The 21,272-nt window shown below is 52.5% G+C and overlaps 1 protein-coding gene across 2 annotated transcripts; it reads right to left on the bottom strand.

The window, feature by feature from the left end:
• Positions 1 to 464: 464 nt before the first annotated feature.
• Positions 465 to 13,219, bottom strand: mbd6 (methyl-CpG binding domain protein 6). 2 transcript variants are annotated; one of them, XM_088914585.1, is made up of 12 exons: positions 13,135 to 13,219; positions 12,438 to 12,574; positions 12,160 to 12,262; positions 11,379 to 11,547; positions 9,134 to 11,275; positions 7,802 to 8,571; positions 7,225 to 7,393; positions 4,897 to 5,069; positions 3,810 to 4,595; positions 3,325 to 3,377; positions 1,499 to 1,565; positions 465 to 931 (listed from the first exon to the last, which is right to left on the bottom strand). In XM_088914585.1, exons 2-12 carry the CDS (start codon positions 12,548 to 12,550, stop codon positions 872 to 874), a joined length of 4,605 nt encoding a protein of 1,534 aa, XP_088770711.1. In that variant the 5' UTR covers positions 12,551 to 12,574; positions 13,135 to 13,219; the 3' UTR covers positions 465 to 871. The 2 variants fall into 2 exon arrangements, with proteins under 2 accessions (XP_088770711.1, XP_088770719.1); XM_088914593.1 differs by having other exon boundaries at positions 9,134 to 11,272.
• Positions 13,220 to 21,272: the final 8,053 nt, after the last annotated feature.

Raw genomic sequence — 21,272 nt, 5'->3', positions numbered from 1 at the left:
GAGGCCAAGACCCCTGGCATACACCATCTGATACCCCAAGACATCACGGTCTTGTCCGTTCTCATCTTACCACCTACAACACAAACAGCTGAAGCACACGTTTCTGAAAAAATCAGTATTAAATATAACACTGAATAATAAAACTTTTTTTGTATAAGGGAGTGCCAAGATGCTTTGCCGATAGCTGGATTAGCATTATTAATTCATATGCCAGCAGCTTGTTGGGTTCACTATGAAATTGCTTTCAAGATTTTCTCTTAGACCTTTGCCAGCCTTACGCAGGCTTTTTAACCTCCTCCTCACTACCACTCCTACCCCACCCTCTGCTTCTCCATTATCCTGAAAAGCAGTGTTTCAACAATGGTGCTCCATGTTGCTAGAACGGTGTGGCTCAAGTTATCTTTTTGAGCAGCAGATGGAGGCAAGGCTCTCAATGGCTTTAATTCATGATGGAATGAAAGGACTGCTCACTGGGCCTGTTGCCCAGGACCAGACTGGTTGAAAGAGGTGGAGAAGATGGGAAGGTAATGTTTAGGAGAAAGCAGGGGACTCTTTTACGGAGGTTTCAGAAAGCAAAAGCAAAGAGAGGATTCAAGTAAACCTCACACCAAAGGGACCCCTCGGAGCTTTTTCTTCAAACAGCAGCAATGTCGTCTTTTACCCCTGAAGCAGCCTGGATGAGATCACAGAAGGGCTGGAGGGTTGGGTACAGCCAGCGTCATCCTACCACACGGAGGTCATGAGAAGGGAGGCACAGGCAGCACAGGGAAGGAACCTGAGGAACTGTGGGCAAGGGCTGCCCTATGGGCCCAGCTGCAGGGCACTGTGGGCATGCCAGGGCCTGGGGTCGACTTCTGATCAGCAGAAGACGTTACCTGATCACTCTCCTCCTTTTGCTCTTTACTGATCTCTCTGGTTTCTGATGGACCACCTGCAATGACCATAAAGAGTACTGTATTAAGTATTGTATACTAACCTTAACATTAATTAAACCAGAGCATCATAAACATCATGCATGGCAGTTTCGTTCTTCTACAAGACAGGCTCTTGTTCAGTTCCACAGAAGAGCACATCTTTTTGTTATTTTAGCTGTCTGTCTTTGCAAATTCATAAGCACAAAACCTCCTACAGCTGGGGATGGCTCACGCATAACAGCATATAGCTGATTAAATATGAGCTGGTGAAAAGTGTCATGCAATGGGAGTCTTAATTGCATTCATTAACTTTTAACCACTGCTGTGAACTGGTCTATTCCCAAGCCTTTAACATACCCATGTTCAGATATGGGTTTATATAATAATTTATATAATACTCTACGTCAGCTGTAAAGGCACGTTGGTCCTTGATTCACCTAGTATTATTTCCAATCAAGCTCAATTGCTTGATGAACTACTAGTTATTGGTTTAAGTCACAGGTGGTTCAATCAGGGTTTCACTCTGCACTCCCAGTTAGTCGGTGGTAAAGTGAACGATGGCGTTTTGATTGTGAGCTTCTCACCATAGTCCCATGATCGCCTGTGTTCACACTTTCTGCCTCCCTCAGGTCACTGGGCAGCTTCTGCAGCCTGGGCCATTGAAACAAGAGAAAGGAAAATCAACTTTTAGAAAAGCAAGCATAAATGCTAATAAAAGGCTGCTATTCTTAAGACAGGGCAGCAACTTTGCTGCTTCTGTTCGATTCCAAGCCTGTGTTCCAGCCAACTGCTCCTTTTGCTTGAAGTGTTTAATCAAGCCACCACTTTATGTAACTGGCCTTGATGCAGGTAAAGATTAAAGATGGGCAAGGGCACAGTCTAGAGCAGTGGTTCTCAACCTTTTTATCAACTGGGCCACAACCGTGGCTAAAAGCAGGTCTCGCGAGCTGCATGTATTAATCACTACTAGGCCTACCTTATCTGTGTGCATAATAGCTATTATAATAATCTATAATGTATATATATAATTATAGTAATATATAACAGTATAATAGTTATTAACCATGTGTATGTATATATATGCATAAGCAAAGTGCTTCTGAATTTGCACAGCTGATGAAGGACTTCCGTCCAAAACATCCCGTTTCTCAAGCAACCTTGTGTACTACACCATAACTTTTCCAACATCTCTCTCTCTATATATATATCTATAAATATATATATATATCACCATCACTGAATGGTTTGCCATGTTTAGCAAGTAGCCATGGCATTTTGAACATGGCTAGCGTCACCACCTGGGACACTTTTAAAGTAGCTCGCATGATTTTCTGCGCGGCAGTAGTAGTTTTTTTTAGATGATTTCTGTTTGCACGTTGCATTGTCTGTATTTGTTTCGTTGACATTTTCTTCCTCTGGCCCATGTAGTTTTCACCCCTTACAACAATCTTATCCATTTTTCTTTCTTTTTTTATCCGCACTAGCAGGCTACTAGCCCAGGCAGCCCTGCCGTGGGCGTGCCAGTCTTTGCGCTCGGATGCATGACGGGCGCGACGGTGAAGGCAGTATGAAAGTGTGTTCTAGTGACGTGCCTTATAGCCTACATGCAGCACTTTAATGAAACTAAAGATGAATGAAAATTAATCTGATCACCAGCGAATCTATTCAGAAATGGAAACACACTCTTAGTGGGGCGGTGAGTTCTACCTTTTTTTTTTTATCGAAGGAATCGACTGCAAACAATTGTCATTTATTAAAAAAGGGGTCGGACGTTGCGGGCCACACTTTCGTGGTTGAGAACCACTAGCCACTGGTCTAGAGAAATCAAGCTTCCTTTCCCCTGTCCTAAGTAAGAGGGAAAAGAAAATACCATTTACCAGAATCAAGGCACACTGCTCATGGCTTTGTGTAAAACTGCTCTGACTGTTGGCATCTCTACATAAATCTTAAAAATGTGGCAGTCTTATATTATCTGCTATGAAAATGATTCAGATATTGTTTTCTAATCTATGTATAATGTCCTGCACAACCGACCGGGTAATACCTAAACTGGGACCCAAGTCAAAGTGGTTTAGAAATCCTGAAACAGAGAGCTGTTCTCAGATCTGATGACAGTGATTTCAAGGATTCATTTAACATTCTCCACAACTTGTTTAAGAAGGTGAACCCCATTGTTTTTTTCCCCCCCAATGGCTGGTATTCCTCATTTAGTAATTGTTTCCCATAATGCACTAATGTGCCTCACAGTACACACCAGCAGCAACAGCGAGGCTCGTGGGTAATCCCTCCCCAGTCCTGTCACAGCAGGCACTGGCCTCCCTGACAGCAGAGTATCGTGCCCCGTACCTCACTGGTACCCATCCCTCTGGGCCACACAGTGACACATAGAGACCAGAGTGATTTTACTCACGCTTGCTTCCTCTTTCGGCCTCTCCTGGCACCCCCTGTTCGCACAGCCTGCCCCTGTGAGAGAGAGAGTGCCTGGTCATGACAATAAACCCACCTCAGCCTCTGCATGTCCTTCAACCATCCGAGTGCTATGGATCCTGTATAATACCTACAAGGCTTTTTCTTTTTGCACGAAAAGTAATCAAAACAAAAAAAGATTTGGTTTGCAGCACACCTGTACAGAAAACTAGACATGTATCCAGACATATAGGGGTTTAAAGCAGAAAAACCTGATAAGCTGGGAGAAACTGGACATTTAAGCCTATTTAGCCAATAATTAGGTGATACGGGTGGATAAGAGTTTAAATATAAATCCAAAGACAGCACAGGGCGTTCTAGAACCAGAGCTGGTTCACGAAAAATCAACCAAAACCTCAGAAGTTCATTCTCACAAAAACAATATTTAGACTGAGAACCACTGTCTTCTTAAAAACTAAATAGACCTACCTTGACTTCCTGTGCACCCACAAGTCCCAGACTGTGCCCTTCCTGGGTGCTGGGGCACAGAGCTGTCCCATTCATGCCTTCTCCTGGGTTGGGGTACATGGCCTGAGCCTGAGGGCTCTCAGACATCTCCTCGGAGACGCGCTCCATCTCGCCGGCGCAGGCCGGGGCCACGCCGTTGCTGTACGGACAAGCAGACGAGTCCGTCTTGGCTTCTTCCAGGGCCGCGGGGAAGGCCGGGCCCAGGGGAGGGTCACAGTGGACCCCGCCGGCACCGGCCTTGTGGGCAGCCCCCGGGGGAGGGGGTGTGGAGCCATCCTCACTCAGCTTGGGGGTCCCCCTGGCTGGTGACTGGGCTGCCTCCATCCCTAAACGGGACAGGTCCTGGTTGCGCAGGGTACAGGCACGTCGGGGGCTCAGGGAGGGGGGTCCACTGTTCTGGGGAAGGGGTGGCACGGTATCACCTGGGACCTGGGGGTAAGGACTGGGAGAGGGTGGTAAGGCACTCGGGGCCCCTGACTGACCCCCACAGGGGCCCCCATCCGAGGCCTTCTTCCCAGTGACCTGCAGGAAAGAAGTGTAGATGGTTTCCATGAAGGAGCTGTAGGGGTCCAGTGGTCCGGAGCGCTGCTGGGAGCCTGGGGCATGGCCTGAGTTGGTTAGGGACTCCTGGGCTAGCTGATTGGCTGGAGCTTCTTCCAGAGGGGCGGGGCTAGTGTTGTCTGATGTTTGGCCAGAGCTGTTGATTGGCTTGTCACCGCCCACAGGAAGAGTAGGGCCCATGTTGAGCTACAGGGACAGAGCAAGATTATATATACAGTATAGTATATATACAGTATACATATAGTATATATATAGTATATATACAGTATATATACAGTATATATACCCACCTGAACTACTATATACAGTATACACACACATAGACACAATTTAACACGGCACAATTATAACCTGCTTTGTTATAATTTGATTGACCATCTCTTTGAGTTGCGAGGTACTCCTCAATATTCATCAGAGAGAATCAAAACCAGCATATCTGTAATCAGTTCAAATAGTAATAGAAAAAGCAAAACCGCAAGAGGTATACCTGCAGACTGTTGAGCAAGCAGGCCATGGGGTTGAGGCCTGCAGCCTGGCCCTGGATTAGCGGCATGCCCAGGGTCGGAGCCTGCAGTGGGGGCAGCAGCAGAGGTCCAGCCCCCAGCATGGCCTGGAGGTTATTGAGAGCCAGGCTGCCGGAACCCAGAGCCGACAGATCACCTGCCAACACAGACAGCGCCGGTCAGCCCCACCCATCTTCTGTAGGGACAATCCAGCTCTGCTCTGATCAGTTCCAACACTGATGCCGCCACTTGCAGATCGGTACTTGAGATAATGTAGCATCGTCTGTTCAACTGGAAGAGTCAGACTGTGGCACAGTTCTATAGAGGAACTGATCTAGCTAACTCGCCTATTGCAAATCCAGTTCCTGGAGGTTCTTGTGTCATCCCGTTTCTGTTCCACCCAAGCTCTCAGTTACACATCTGCTCTAGTTTTTTCATTCTTGATGCATAATTATAATACGCCTGTCCAGACTCCAAAGTTATGTTTCGGTCACTACTCCAAACATTCGCTTTCTCAACAAATCAAATCAACAAAAAAAAAACAGTGTACGTCAAAGAAAATAATTAGGTTAATGGTTTCGTTGACTGCTGGAGTTGGAACAAAAAGCAGAAGTTTTAACTTCCCTTTAAGGTCTCTAATTGTTTAGCTGGTGAAGTGGAAAAGCTGCCGGCCATGTTACTAAGGATTCTTTTTCTCTAACCATCGTTTCTGAAAGTGACCCCAGGACTTGGGGATGTCCTGATCCCAGATGATCAGCAAGTTGAAAGGAAACTATAAAAAATAATGACTGGATTCGTCATCAGAGGTCTGTACTTTAATTGAGAAACTGATGGGGTGGTTTATCTATATTAAGTGAGACATAGGGCATGTAAAAAGAAACATTTGCATCAGATGACTTGGTGTTTGGTGTTACTGGTCCTTGGTGTTACTGTTGCATTTTTCCTCCTTGTGCTTCTCTTTACTTCTTTGTCTTGTAAGGATTCTCAAAATGACGATGCTGGAAAGAAGCCTTATATGTGGTTTGCATAACGTTGCTGGGAGTAAAAATTATGCTGTAATTTATCTGGATATTCAGATATTTTAAAGTCAGATTGTTGGGCTGATGCATAGTCTAGTGTTTGTCCTTATACAACATTAAAATATTACCACTGTAGAAGACTGGTAGTAACTTGCAGTCTCCTGACCGTCTGCCAATCCATATTTCAAATATGATACATTTGCATGTTTAAAAGTAGACATTTTGATTTAAAATTAACTGCTTAATGTTGCTTACAAACGATGACGTGTATAGGGAACATGCAGAGAGCTGAACTGGCACATAATTCGGGCCAGAGCTAATTGGCTTTATCACCAAGATCACAAGTCCCACAAAATTAGACTTGTATAGCAATGTTCAGAATACCAGATACATCACTACAAAGCACAGCTCTTCTGCAAGCAGGACCTGCATGGTCCAGAGTCCCCAGATTGGACACATCAGCTGCAGGGACTAGTGGACAGTCTTTTTATCCAGCGTCCCTCTGTGACTGGAGCAGCAGGGTTCAGGCCTGTATCTCCAGACTAGAGCTCTGCACGAGCATTAAACTCAAGCCCGAACCCGGACCATACCCGAGACCTTAAGACCCGACCCAACCGAGCCCGAAAGGTACCGCCAAATTTGAAACCCGAAGCCGAAACCGGTCATCCCTTTTCCTCTCAGAGCGAGTAGACACACGTGCACACATGGAGACAGGTCCTCACAGACGCGGTTTTACAGTGCTTTGCTCGGTTGCTATGCGCTACACACGTACGAGAGAGGGAGAGACCGGGCGAGCGCGCAAAAAGAGTTACGAATTTCTACTAATGAAAATAAATGTTAAACATTAAATAATAATCATCATCATAATCATCATCATCATAATCAATTTTCACTTATTAGACAACAAACCCGAACTCGGCCCGAGCCTGTTGTACGTGAAAAACCGACCCGAACCTGACCTGAAACCCATCAGGGTCGGGTCAGGTAGCAGACCTCTACTCCAGACCACTCCGACCACAGCACATCTTCTTATAGCAGCGATTCCAGCCTTAGTGCGGGAGATCCCTGATGCAGTGTTATAGGTCCCCCTAATGTGCCTTCTTCTAGAGCCAGGCAATGCAACTACTCCTGTGACGTCCCCACGAAGGGCCAGAGGTTATCTTTAAATTAATCAAACTGCCACCCCATGGCTCCCAAATTGTTCTTTAAACACTGTAGATCTGTTGGTTACCTAAGAACCCTGCCAGGTGCTCGGGATATCCTTACCAGGGCATGCGAGATGGGGGTACTTACCCAGCACCCCATTTCCCAGTAGGGGGGTGAGCAGCTGGGGAGGCAGGGGGCTGGTTTTGCCCGGGCCGGGCAGCAGGGCGTCGACTCCCTCCGCGCCAGAGCTGGGCGCCGTCGTGGTACAAGTGCTGGACACCGAGGTAGAGGCCAGAGCAGAGCTGGGAGAAGTCACCTGCACAGCCACAGGGAGAGGACAGGCTGATGACATCACGCCGCAGCGTCTGCAGAGATGGGCTACACCCCTCAAGCATTCAATACGGACACTCTCCCCCTTCGTGACTTCAGTTTGTCCAGCAGCTCTGCACACCTCTAACAACACTCAAGACGAAACGTACAGGGAAATGGAACTCAAGGGGTTTTACCCCAGAAGGTCTAGCAATGCAGAAGACAGACGCACATCTGGACAAAGCAAGAAGCTCTGCAAGGCTCCAGAGCCAGTTGCGTCTTCTGAAAGGGGTTTTAGACCTCCAAGCTCCAGGGGGCAAGACAAGCAAAACACATTCTTTCTCTAAAAAGTGCCAGATGGCGGTGGGTTCTGTGCCGTGGGCAGAAGGAAGAGGTGCGCGGCCAGGCGGCGTACCTGAGTGTGCGGAGGCAGGGCCTGGGCGTCGGCCGCACCCAGGGCCGCAGCCAGCAGGGCAGGGCTGAGGGAGAGGAAGGCGGGGGCCAGCGGGGGCGTGGGGAGCAGCAGAGACTGCAGGGCCTGCAGGGGGCCTTCGGCGGGAGACAAGCCCTGGAGCCCCTCCACGGGGGCGGCGCCGGACAGCAGGGCCTCCAGGACGGGGGCTTTCTCCATGGGCTGGGGCTGGGCCACGCCGGGGCCGTCCTGCAGGGGGGGCAGCTGCTGCTGTTGGAGGAGGAGCTCCAGGTTGAGGTTGCCCAATCCCGCCAGAGGAAGCATGGCGGCCTGGTGCTGGCCGAGCAGCAGGGAGGCGGTGAGCAGAGCCTGGGGTCCCAGCTTGTCCCCCTGCTCGCCAGGAGCGGGCGGGGGATTCAGCAGGCCCAGTAAACTGAGCGGCACCTCCCCCTGAGGTCCCAGCATGGAGGGCAGCAAGTTCAACTGGGAGCTCTGGTTTAGCAGGCCCTGCTGTGCCTGCTGCTGCTGCTGCTGCGGCTGCTGCTGGGTCTGCTGCCCGCCGCCGCTCATCCACAGGCTAAGAGGCAGGGACCCCAGGAAGGGCGGGCCCAGCAACGAGGGCAGCCCGGAGCTGGCCGACAGCAGCTGCAGGAGCTGCTCCTGGCTCATGAAGGGGAAGGACTCCGCCAGGGGCAGCAGGCCTGGCCCTGGGCTGGAGGCTGGGGGGGTCTTGATCCCGGGGGAGCCTTGAGAGGCCTGTGCAGTCTGTCCCCCTGTTGTGATGAAACAAACAGAAAGACAGGGCTTGAAGTTTGTGACCAGGTAGCGAGGACGTGCTGTGCGTCACCTTTATCTCCCAAACTATAGACTGTTCAACCCCCTTCTCACCAGCTCTTTGACCTTTGAATAAAGCCAAAACACTTAATACAACAAAAACAACAAACGTGTTTTACCTAAGACAATTCATCTCATTGAACTGTATGGTTTAATGGTAAAAACATGTATTTACCAAACATAATTCGCCCAGTGCTGTTAAGGTACTTGTTCACAGTTAACACCTTTACTCTTGTGAAGAAGCACAGTAACTGCAGAGTAGTGTTGATCTACTCATTCACTTTCAACAACTGCTTAGTCCAATTCAGGGTCGTGGTGACCGCAGCCTAACCCTGCAGACAAGGGCAGGACGCAGCCCGACGTGCACACACAGGGACAGGGGGCACAATCAAGGAACCCTAGTCAGCTCAGTACAGAACAGAGAAACAAACTACAAACAGCCGATCTCACGCAAGCAAGAAAACACTCCCGCACAGACGTCCCGAGCTCTGGTGCCCTCACCTGCCGCGTTCGTGCTGGCTCCCGCGGGCAGAGCCTCGCCCGCCCCCGTCCTGGGCACTGACCCGCCGGTCCCTGAGCTGGGTCCCCCCGCGGGCGCCGCGGAGGACGAAGAGGGGTGTCCCAACAGGCCCAGCAGCTGGCTGCCGACGTCCGGCCCACCGCCGGGGTTGGGGTGGAGGGTGAAGAGGGGATTCTGGCCGGGGAGGGCGTTGGGATTGGAGCCGACGTTCGGCGCTTCCCCCTGGGACAAACCCAGGCTTCCGCTGTCGCTCACTCCGATGCTCATCAGAGTTAAGGCCTGCGCGGAGGGGGAGGGGGAGGACCTGTCCAATCCAGGCATCACGGGCTGGGATTGGGATTGGGATTGGGAATGATGGTAGCTCTGGCCGTGCGGCTGGGAGGCATGCTGGGAATGGCTTTGGCAGGTGGCCGAGGCAGGCCACGCAGCCTGGCTCTGGGAGTGGGCCGGTCCGGACCCGAAGCCAGCAGGCGCAGGAGGGGTGCGGGACAGAGCGGGGCCGCAGGCGGCAGTGCTGCTCGGAGGCTGGGAGGCCGCTTGGGTGCTCTGGACACTGAGCAGGTGGAGGAGGGCAGAGAGGGGCTGGGGGGCGGCCGTGCCCAGGGTCCCGCTCCTCCTCTGGGGGTCCTGGGCCTCCGGCAGCCTGGGGAAGGCGGAGAAGGGAGCGGCCTGGGCGGGCGGGGCCTGCGCCGGGTGGTGAAGGTGGTTCTCCGAGGCGGGGGGGGCTGGCAGGTGGAGATGAGGGGGGCCCCTCTCTGCAGGCGAGGAAGGCAGCTCTGCCCCGGCTCGGAGGCTGTTCAGGTGGGACTCCTTGAGCATGCTGAGGACTGTGGGCGACCTCCGCTGCCGCTTGTGCCTGGAAGACTTGTCGGGAGGCGCCGGAGGGGTCCGCGGGGCGAGGGGGACCAGCAGGGCGCCGGGGGACCTGCTGGCGGGCGGGCGGCTCTGTAAAGTGCTGATCGGTACCTTGGGCGGGGCCTCTCGGCCGTGGCTGTAGGCGTGGCCCTGGCTCTTCTGGCTGGCCAGCTGGGCCTTGGCGGCGGCCGACAGCAGGCTGCTGGCGGGGAAGGAGGCGGCGTGGTGCTGGTGCTGCTGCAGCAGCTGCCCCACGGGGAGGCCCAGGAGCCCCGAGCCGCCGGGGCCGGGGCTGGCCGCCGACACCTGCTGCCCGTTCCGCCGCTCCGGCGCAGGCGAGCTGGGAGGGAAGGGGGGGAGAGGAGGCAGCTGGAACTGGCTTTGGTTGCTTTGGTGCTGGGGGTAGAGGTCGTGGCCGGCGCTGTCCTTGTACTGCTGCAGCATGCCCTCCAGCCTGCTCTTGGGGCTCGCGGGCAGCAGGGAGAACTTGGGGGAGCCCCCCGGCGTGGGGGAGTGGGCAGAGAAGGGCCTGGCGGAGGGCTGGGGCGCGCCGGGGAACCCCAGGCTGGGCTCGGAGGCGGAGTAGTGGCGGGACCTCTGGGGAGAGGGCGCGTCCAGACTGCCCACGGGCGACGGGGAGCCGCTGTGGAAGGAGGGCGCGGCCTGGGCCGGGGGCAGCGAGGAGGACAGAGGGGGAGGGTTGTGGGGCGCGCCGCTACCGCCGCCGCACGGGACCTCCGGCGGAAGGGGACGCCCCCCCAGACCGTGAGCCAGAGACGCCAGCGCCGAGGAGACGTGGCCATCCACAGAGTAGGGACCAATGCGCGGGGAGCTGGGGGGCTCGGGCGTCCGGTTCTGGGGTGTCGGAGGCCGGGCGTACCTCGGGGTCTGGGCCGATCCACTGAAACAAGAGTAGGGGGAGCGGGCCGGGGAGGGCATGTGTGTCTTTATTCCGAGTTCAGGGGACAGCCGGGCGTTAGCCAGGGGCCTGGAACCATTCGATGGGAAGAGCAGGGAGGGGTGTCTGGCAGGGTTCCCAGCGCCCGCTGTGGCCAGGCTGGGGCTGGCAGGGGGTGTAGGCTGGCTGGAGGACCGCTGTTGCTGGGAGTAAGTGCAGGGGCCCCCATCCTCCCTGCCCACTGGCAAGGTGGCGCCCCCCAAACCACCGCCGGCCCTCTCCGCCCGCAGCTCCGTCTTGATCTGGCTCCCCTGGGGGACCCTGCACTGCGTCGGCACAGGAGACTCCAGGTGATTGAGTGCGCCCCCTGCTGGAGAGAGGGAGAGAAAAAAAGAGAACAGCTCGATATCCACTCTCCCCGGGAGCAGCTAACAGGGCTCCAGCCCCTCCCATCGTCAACGGCCGGCTCTCACCAGGGGGCGGCGCGGGCAGGGCCAGCTGGGACACCTCCATGCTGCGGCACAGCGCGGCCATCGCCACCACTTTCCGGCGATGGTTGCACAGTTTGGTCATGTCCTCCTCCGCCTTCACCTCCTGGGAGCTGCGCGGCCACACCGCTGCCCCTGGGTCGAAATTAAACACCTGGGCGGGGGAGGGAGAGAGGTCAGGGGCCACCACTGGAGGGGGTAGATACTGCTTTCACAGACACCTAAAACAGTACCAGTCAGTCTGCGGCGCCTTCCCGTCCAGAACAGAGACCACACTGCAAGCCCACAGAAAGCCACTGCAGAAGACCTGCTATCGGCAGGACAACTCAGAGAGCCGAGGCTGAATGATCCCAGTCCTACTCTGATGGGGCTCTGGGAACCCAGGTCACAGTCAGCTAGTGACCTCACCCAGGCCCAGTCTAGCACAGTCAGGACCATGGGAGAGGTGTACATTTACCAGTGAGAGTCTGACACTCAGCAACCCCGCTTTTCTGTTACAAAGCGAATCGTTTTAAGCCAGGAGGTGAAATGAGTTGCATGTCCAACGAGAGCTGTGTGCCTGGCGCTCAAGAAAGGAAAGTCGCGCGAAGGACGCATCCAGAATAACGGAGCGCGCGGTTTCTGACGCCATCGCCACGCAGAGAAAGCGCGAGCTGCGCTGACAATCCGTTACTTTTCAAGAGACGGCACAGTGTTGCCAAACAAACAGAGGGCACGGGGGGTCCCCCACTTGGGCAAGGCAACCCTTAGCGTTTCGGGGTCTCACCTTGTGCAGGACCAGGGGGCACTCCAGACCACACTTGCAGGTGCCATCGGTCAGGAGGTATGCCCGTACCTCGTCCCCAGAGGACAGGACCGCTCCGCTGGGGCTGTGGAAGAGAGAGGACATCTTTCCAGACCTGGAGCTGCTGGAATGAGCCTTGTGGCGAGAAGCTGGAAGAACAGCAGTGCACCCGGCCTGACACGAGCAGGGAGAATCCAGAACCTCTGTCTTAATGATAAACGAGGGGCGTCCGGGGACAGGCGCGCAGGCAGCGGGCTCACCTGATATAGACCACAGCTCCGCCCTCCAGCGTCCTTTGCCAGCCAATAGGAACATGTGCTGTAGGCGTGCCTCCATCTTGGTCTCCTCCACCGCTCTCACTGCCTCCAGTCATTTTTTAGTCTCGGCTTTCCAGCACCTTCGGGGAGGGACAGAGACAGGGAAAAGGAGAGAGGGAGTGGGAGAGGGACAAAGACGGGGATAGGGAGAGAGGGACAGAGACAGGGAGAAGGACAGAGAGAGAGAGAAGGGGACAGAGACAAGGAGAATCTATTTAATGCCATTTTGATTTTTTCCTCTTTTTTCTGTAGGCTGTGCTGTACTCTGTGATCACTGCTGGTATACATGGACACTGAAATAAATGCTGAACAATGCACTCAAACAAAACCACTTCTTACAAAGACAACTAGTGTGTTCACATCATAGGTTCCCATCCTCTTCCTTGGCACAGGGAGCCCTCCATTCCCACAGGACGGTCAGCGTGAAGGGAGATTCCCACTTCACAGCAGTCTGGGACTTCAGGAATAGTGCAGCTTACAGGCACTTGCAAGCAACACATCTCAGGTCCTCTGTGTGAAACTGGCAGAGCCGAATGCATTTTTAAACCAAACCCAGCAGCTCTGACACAGCCTGGCACAGATCAAACTGCTGGGCCTTTGGGGTGTTAAGGCCGTCCCAGAGGTGACTGGGCAGTCCTACCTTTTCATCTTCATAAAGAGCTGGTCTCTGGCATCCATAGAATCAGCCCTTCGAAGCACATGGTTCAGGGCGGCAGGAGACGGAGGAACTCGGGCACCCCGCTAACTCTCCCTTTTCTTTAGGGTCTTTCGCCCCTTCTCGCTCTCGTCCGAAACTGGTCCTCTGCTGCAGGGTCCTCGGAGCGCTGGGAGTCTGGGGGGGGGGGGGGGGAAGAAGAGCGCTGTGAGCATGCTTCTGCCAGCACCCTCCCGCAGCTCAGGAAAAATCCTCAGGGCGCACGGAGCATTGGAATCTCCTACCGGATAACACTGACCCGCACGAGCACGCCCCCTCCCTCCTGCACACAACCCTGTTTAAAAGAGCCACCCTTATCCCGGAACAAGGGGGTCATCGGACACCGCAAGACACGAGACTCAGGATCATCTCTGATACACCTCTCGGACAGGCAGCATGAAGAAGGTCCGAACCCGAGACAACGTCTTCACAACGACAGTAACTGCAAAGAAACGGGCATTAATGAAGACTAGCAAAGCAGCCCTCACAAGTCAAATTAACTTTTCTAATGAACAAATAACAATAATTCCTTACACTTATGTAGCGCTTTTCTGGGCACTCCACTCAAAGCACTTTACAGGTAATGGGGACTCCCCTCCACCACCACCAGTGTGCAGCCCCACCTGGATGATGCGACAGCAGCCATAGTGCGCCAGAACGCTCACCACACACCAGCTCTCAGTGGGGAGGAGAGCAGAGTGATGAAGCCAGTTCAGAGATGGGGATTATTAGGAGGCCATGACTGGAAAAAGGCCAGGGGGAAATTTGTCCAGGGTAAGACCCCCTACTCATTTTGTGGAAACACTCTGGGATTTTTAATGACCACAGGGAGTCAGGACCTTGGTTTTACGCCTCATTTGAAGGACGGCGCCTTTGTCCCTGTCACTATACTGGGGCATTAGGACCCACACAGACCGCAGGGTGAGCGCCCCCTGCTGGCCCCACTAACACCTCTTCCAGCAGCAACCTTAGTTTTTCCCAGGAGGTCTCCCATCCAGGTACTGACCAGGCTCACACCTGCTGAGCTTCAGTGGGCTGCCAGCTGTGAGTTGCATGGTGATATGGCTTCTGGCATATCACCACATGATACCAAATTACATGATCTTTGATTATAAAGAAAATATGAAATGTTACAGATAAGAGGAAGTCATTCAGCCCACTCGGTGACTAATAGTTAATTGAATCAAGGATCTCACCCTGCAGTTTCGTGAAAGACACCAGGGTATTGGCTTCACCCACACGGCTGGGCAGCTTGTTCCCTACTCCCGCAACTCTCTGGGTACAGAAGAGCCTCTCCTGTTCTCGGTTTTAAATAGATGAGATAAGACTAATTTGGGGCTACTTTCACCCATTTCATTTCTGTGGAGCGGAGAAGAGAGAACGAGAGTCTGAGGAAGTCGGTGAGGCCTCCTCACCAGGAAAACAGCACAGATGTGCCAGAGAGATTGTGCGTCTGAGTGTGAGTGCAGGGGGGTGGGAGGTGCAAAATCTATCACCAGCACTTCGGGGCGTCTGCGCTGCCCGGTGGGGCCGTTTGAAGTCTGACAGAGCCCGGCGGCAGCCAGGAGGGAGACATTTGCCAGCCAACAGGACGTGGCGGGAAAACGCTAAAAACCCAGACAAGAGGGAAGCAAAGGCAGAGTGGGGTGGGTGGGAAAAATAAGGGAGCGAAAGGAGATGAAAGTCAGAAGAGAAAACAGAGAGGTGGTGGGGGAGAGGAGAGTGGGCTGCAGGTGGGGGGGTGCGGATTCGTACGGAGACCAGGACAGCTGGCAGGTGTCAAGCTCCACCCACACCTGCGCCCCCCCTCCCACCACCACCCCTCCAGCGTCCAGGCCGCCACCTGACCCGGAACAGACCAGGCTGCTGGTGAGCGACCCGGTGTGACCCCTCGAAACCAGCTCTGAGCAGGTGCCTGCATACTCAGACACGCAGCTACGGCCGGACCTGGCGCCCAGGCAGTGCCTCTGGGTGTGACTTCCCCGCACAACAAGCGCCAACCTCCGCCAGCTCGCCCGCCGAACCCGACTAAACCGCCCTGCGCCCGCATAGCTCTGGGGCAGTCTGCTCCCCTCTCATCTCGAACCAAGTCTGATGAAAAGGGCACTACCATTCCCTTTGTTAAAATACAGCACGGCTTCAAAATGATCCCCAAATCCACGGATTTCCCCACTGTTACAGAGGCTGTCTGCAGAATTCCCCCAACTACCCAGACACGACCTGTCCCTTTCCGCTCCTCTGCTGCCTGACGCAGCGCCTCACGACGCAGCGGAGACGTGTTTAGAGCTCAGGGGCCGCTCTCGCGATTAACGAGCCGCGAGAGCTGAAAGCACCCATGTTCCACAAGAGGACAGCGCACTGCAGGTGAGCAGGTTACCAGCAGCCAGCTGCGATCGTGCCAGGCTCGGTGTCCGTTCGCCGGTCACACTCCCTGCCTTGAGATGCAGAATTCATTCGCTGACCCCCCCCCAAAACCTCCACCGACCGAGCCCCCCCTCCCGGGATCAAGCAAACACGAGCCGCACAGCTGGGCTGTCAAACACTGTGCGCATTCACAGAGACAGCAGAGAGAGAGGGGGTGATGTCCAGGCAGTGAGGCTCACATGCACTCTACGGGCTCAGTTCAAGTCATTTAAAAATTCGGAGATCTCGAAGAGGGCCCTGACCCGGCTCAGGGGCTGCCCAGGGCCCGGGTGCAACTGACAGTCCTCACCCCTCGATGGAAATGGTCAGGGAACGGTCTTCAAACTCTTCGACCCGCGCCTGGAGAGCCCATCTGAATGGTCTAAATCTGAATCTTGCTGCAGGCAACTTAAAAATTGCGTGGCTGGATACCTCCAGAGTATCCGGCAACAGTTTATCAACTTTCCTCAGAACGGTAGCACCACAACCACACACTAAAAACAAAAAACCCACAAAGACGTCAATATAGCTCGCACCCTGACTGCCTTCTCGTCTGCCTTTACTCCCTTTCCAGCAGCGAGCACACAGACCACTGCCCACGACCTGGAAGGGGGATCAAGTATGGTCAGCCTGGACAGGAACACAACTCACACACTGGGGGCTGACTCGCGGGGTCGGCTCAGTCCACCTGCGACCGGAAGGGCCTGGGGCTTTCTGCTTTCTCGCCAGGCACCTGGGCTTCGCTCCCGGGAAAACACCAAATCACTCTTGAAAATATCCGATAACCTAGAGGGAAACCTGAGTGCCGTCCCCACAGGCTGTCTCAAAGCACTGGACAGGACAGGAAGGGTCTGGGTCACTGAACCCACCTGAGGGCCATGAGGATGTCACGTGCCCTAGTGCCAGTGTACTGTACATCGAGGTACGATATTTCACACCATGGGCGCTGTCCCGATGGACAGTCCCGACCCCTCCAGACAGGCCGGAGAGCCGGGGGAAGAAGAAGACCGGAGCAGAAGGTATCTGGGACGAGCTGCCGAAGCCGATGCCCCTATGTCATCCAGGAAAGGGGTCACTTAGCTACTGGCCATCACACGGGCTGGACAGACCGAACTGCTACTCTCTGACCTGTAACCTCTCCTACGTTCTTTACGGAGCTGTTGATTTCAAACACTTGTCTTTAAAATCAGGGGATTGGAAGCTTTGGTTTGCATTTCTTGGAATATTCCTGTGCCTCTGCAACCAGGGAGCCAACATACAGCCTGGAAATGGTCAACCAGGAATCTCTGCAGAGGAGAATCAAAAGTGGGATACTTTTCAATGACCAGAATCCTTGCTCCCTCAACCCACAGAGCACAGGCTGGGCTTCAAGCACGGCAATGCACTGGCCGGTTCAACGCATAGGCAACGAAATGAGTCTCCTTACTCTGCCATTATTGTATCAAGCAATGAAAAAGCTCTCCTGAAACGTGACATGCTGCCAAACAGTTTGATTCCCTCCATAACAGTTCCATATAAAAAAACAATGCAGCCTCTGGTTAGTCAAAAATGACACAATCTAATAATAATAATATTATGCAAAGGAACAAGTAATAGGTTTATTCCTGTTGCTTTGCAGCCTACGCATGCTGACGCAGCTACCCACCTGAGATAAGAATATTATTATTATTATTTGTTAAATGAAGTTCAAAGTTAAGAACTCAATTTAAATACAAGTTTGGGGAGGATATTTAACTTATTTGCTAAAAAGAAAACTACACGAAATTCAAAACTACCCACGTAAAGGAATCGATGAATCTGTCCAACGGAACATGCCACACACAACGACAACTCTCCGGCCGGCTAGAGTCCCTTTCAAGAGTCTCATTTTTATAACGCCAAGTGCTAAGTACAAATACGATATGAATTTCATATTCTGCATTACAGCGCAAGGAGTCGTTGAGGATAACAAATTAACCCTTCGGCTCTAACGAGGTTAGTTACTTGCCGAAAGTCGGGATTCTGCAACTGAAATGTAAACAAACCTCCAGTCGTTTTGGGGGTCTCCTGTCTATTCTCCCTTAGCAGCAACCCACTCTCGATTAAATAAAGATTAAAAGCTACATTACTAGCGTTAACGCGAATGCCAAACTGTTTCTTTCCCTAGATCATCCGGCAAACAGGAGCAGGTCTACTTGAAATACGCGATTTCTCCACACTGTAAACAAATCCAGTCTGCTCCGGGTGCAACACAGCAGCGCAGGCGACAGCGGCGGATCTGAAGTCCCGGTTCTGCACTTTCAATCTGAATTTCTCAACACGCTTCTGCAACCCTCGATGCGACGTACCTCCCTCGCTTTGTCGAAGTTTTTTTTTTCCTGCCGGAGTGGAGTTGACAGACTTTTCGTTGTTGTTGTAGTGGTGTCGGTGGACGTTGAGGAGGGAGAGAGAGAAAGGGGGGGGGCCCGCTGTCTTCTCTCCTTTCCCGTCTCCCCCGTCCTGTTAAAAAACAAAGAGCAATAAAGCTTCGTTTTATTGCGCCCGCTGCATTGTTGCAAATCACTTTAAATTTGGAAAGGTCCCGGGTCCCTTCGGGAGAGCCGATGGCTCCGTTCGGCTCTCTAGCCCTTGGCCTGGCCCGATTATGGCCACGCAATGTCTGTTCTGTTTTGATTTGGACTCTCCGGTGTAGCTTTAATTCCTGCTTCCCAGTTGCTATTTTTCCCTTGGATTCCGTGCCAAAAAAAATCATGGAGTTTCCTTTGGAGCATGCGCACTTGCCGAGGGACAGCCCTGGGAATTCCTTACCCACAATGCAAAGGGAGAGGATACGTTTTTAATGTAGAAAAGGCTGAACGCCGTCTGGACTTCAGTGCAATGTGATCTTGCACAGAAACCGATCTTTTTAGTGTTACTCGCATCTTCTGAGAATAGCAATGTGACGATAAGGAACTTTTTTGTGTGTTTAGACTATTAAATCTGTACTGGGTTATAACTGAGTTATAGTGAACGCGGCATCAAAAAAGACCCGTATTATCAATGCACATTCATGTAAGGTGTACACCATGCGCAGTAAGCGGGCCTAGGGGGCGTGTCGTGTTACCTGGTCACGTATTACTAATTTACGTGGAAATCTAGGAAGAATAAAACAAAATAAAAAATAAATCAAGCAAAAATTAGTTTTAGAACTGGGTCAACTCAACAGAATAATACTATATTATATTGTAAAGAAGACCGGTTCCTAGTATTACGTCATGGTTGCATGTTCAAAATACGGATAATTTCTTATGCCCGTTTTACGTTTTTCTCCGGGTTCGTGTTTTGCAGTCACGTTACGAGAGGACAAGATATTAGAGTACAATCCAGACTTGTCGCAAGTAATCCGACGTCCGAGCTAACCAACATTAAAGATACGGAATGTATCGAGGCTCCTAAGCCAACGATAAAGCGCTAAGAAAAAAAGGAAATTTCGAAACGTTGTCGCCTGCTTCCTGTGACTGTTAAGAAGCATACGTTTAAAGTGCATTTTTCTGTTGCTTTTTTAATGCCGATTTATACAGAAAGGGAATTAAGCCGTGACGGTCAGACAAGATAGTCAAGAGACCTCATCTTCACCGCGGCGTGGAAGCCAGCGTAGGCACCGCGATAGCTGAGATGACACTTCCGCTGCTGCTCAGCCGGACCGCGTCTGGGCTGTGACACGTTTATCGACTGGGACAGACGGGATTTTACCTTAAGTGTGCATTGGCATGCAAAACTCTTTCCCCGCCTTTTTGTAAAAATACACAAATAACGCCGCTCGGTTTAGGGGAGAACATTATTTCCTGTGTCCACTGAGGTGTTGTTTCTTTAAAAAAATAAGCAGGAAAAAATAAAAATCGTATCATAAATTCTGGCGTCTTAATCGTCCCTGTCGCGGATGCCAACCCAAACAACATCCCGGAGCGCTGACATCAGACACGCCAGACCGCACTGAAGGATGGGACGGAGGGATGGACACAAGTTTTTTGACCTCTTCCGTTTGGGTGAAGCAACAAAAAATGTGGCGGACATACTTTCTCTCCCGGCCAGGGGCCGAGAGGCGCAGGTGTGTACCTGGGGGGGCAGACCCCGGCCGGACACACACACGACGCGGAGCCAGCTAGCGGGTCGCTCCGCTGTTCCTAATCTGTTCCCAGATTTTGTTGCAGTTGATTTGCCTCCTTTAAAAACGGACGTGTTTCTTTCACTGGCAGAATAAAAGCACCGCAGCCCGCGGTGCCGAAAGGAGAGCAGCGGGAAAAGTGAAAATGTCCAGGCGATTCCCCTCGCACCAGTGTGTCAAACCCGTACGCGTCTCTGAAGGGCGTGCGCGTTGACGCGACCAAAACAGTTGACATCTCTATCCCTTGTCAGTGAATCGTACACACTCAGTGCCTGGCGGATACTTGGGTCGAATTTCACTTTAGCAGAGAAAGCCCCCTTTTAAAGAATCCTGGCTACTGCCTTTATCAAGTCTTGCGCTGTCAACCGCAAACGCTAGTTTGTCATAAACTGCTAAACCGCTGTACCTATAAATTAGAGCTCTGACGTTGCGCAATTTCTGACAGAGTTTTTCATTGGCGCAATTATAATAACCCTAACAATAAAGCTTGCAATTCTATGGGGGCATATTGGAAACAAACTGAAGGGGTGGGAAAAGTGACTCTTGTCACCGGAGATCATGTACAGGTGTTATTATTATTCGGCGACAGCGTCGCTCTGCAGAGGGACTCGGGTATGCGCCTGCTATTCGCTGCGCTCACAGCTCGTGCTGTTGCTAGGGCCCCCCTCAGCCACGGCTTGCTGGTTGGTCTGCGCTCGTGCGGCGCCGAGGCGCGCTTTATCCAATTCAGAGTCGCGGGGGAGCCGGAGCCTATCCCGGCAAGCAAAGGGCGTAAGGTGGGGGTACACCCTGTACAGGACACCAGCCCATCGCAGAACAGACACACACACTCACACTTGGGCCAGTTTCCCCAGAAGCCAATTATCCTACCAGCGTGTCTTTGAACTGTGGGAGGAAACTGGAGCACCTGGGAGGAACCTACAAAGAACATACAAACTCCACGTAAACAGACAGACAGCACCCCGAGGTCACAGCACTGCGGGGCAGCCATGATAACCACTGCGCCACCGTGCCTGCGCTTTAACCGGGAAAAAAAAAACGAGCAAATTTTTTGACAGCTAAGTGGTATTTTTGAATACCTGGTCCACGTTTTTATTTGAATGAAAGATAACACATTGAGCAACGCTTATGTTGCATTTTGTCGAAGCATTCGGGAAGATTCTAATAACAGCTGCATTAAACGCCTCGTTGTACACTTAGCCCTAACTTGTTACTTGTTACGCAATACTCGTGTTCGGCTTCCTGTCTCATTCCGAGACAGATCGCCTGGCTTTCGTAATGTTCCGTTTCTCTCTTTTTTTTTTCCTTTTTGGAAAAGATGTGTTCAGGTTTAGAAGGGGGTGGAGTTAAATTCATAACTTGTAAACATTATTCTGACTGATAGAATGTACATCTATTTTAAATGTATTGCGATGCACAGTGTCACGCATTTGCTTGGTTGTTTTAAATAATTCTTAAACTATTTACTTCCTTTTCTGATGCTGAATTAGTTACGAAGAGCAGCGATTCGAACGCCGATTTAAGGCCACCGAGAAGCTGTTGGTTCACTCCTTCTGTG

This window comes from Atractosteus spatula, chromosome 1 (assembly GCF_055471065.1).
Source record: "Atractosteus spatula isolate fAtrSpa1 chromosome 1, fAtrSpa1.hap1, whole genome shotgun sequence".
In the NCBI taxonomy this organism is placed as follows: Eukaryota; Metazoa; Chordata; class Actinopteri; order Semionotiformes; family Lepisosteidae; genus Atractosteus; species Atractosteus spatula.
Note: the sequence above shows the minus strand (reverse complement) of the source record. Positions and strands in the feature narration are given on the sequence as shown.

Bases quoted from the DNA above. Each gene is read 5' to 3' on its own strand.
- mbd6 (XM_088914585.1), bottom strand. From the start codon at position 12,550: ATGACTGGAGGCAGTGAGAGCGGTGGAGGAGACCAAGATGGAGGCACG. The intron at 5,070-7,224 runs GTAAGTACCCCC...CTGTGTTGGCAG, and splicing joins ACTGGGAAATGGGGTGCTGG to GTGATCTGTCGGCTCTGGGT. The intron at 4,596-4,896 runs GTATACCTCTTG...CTGTCCCTGTAG, and splicing joins GCTTGCTCAACAGTCTGCAG to CTCAACATGGGCCCTACTCT.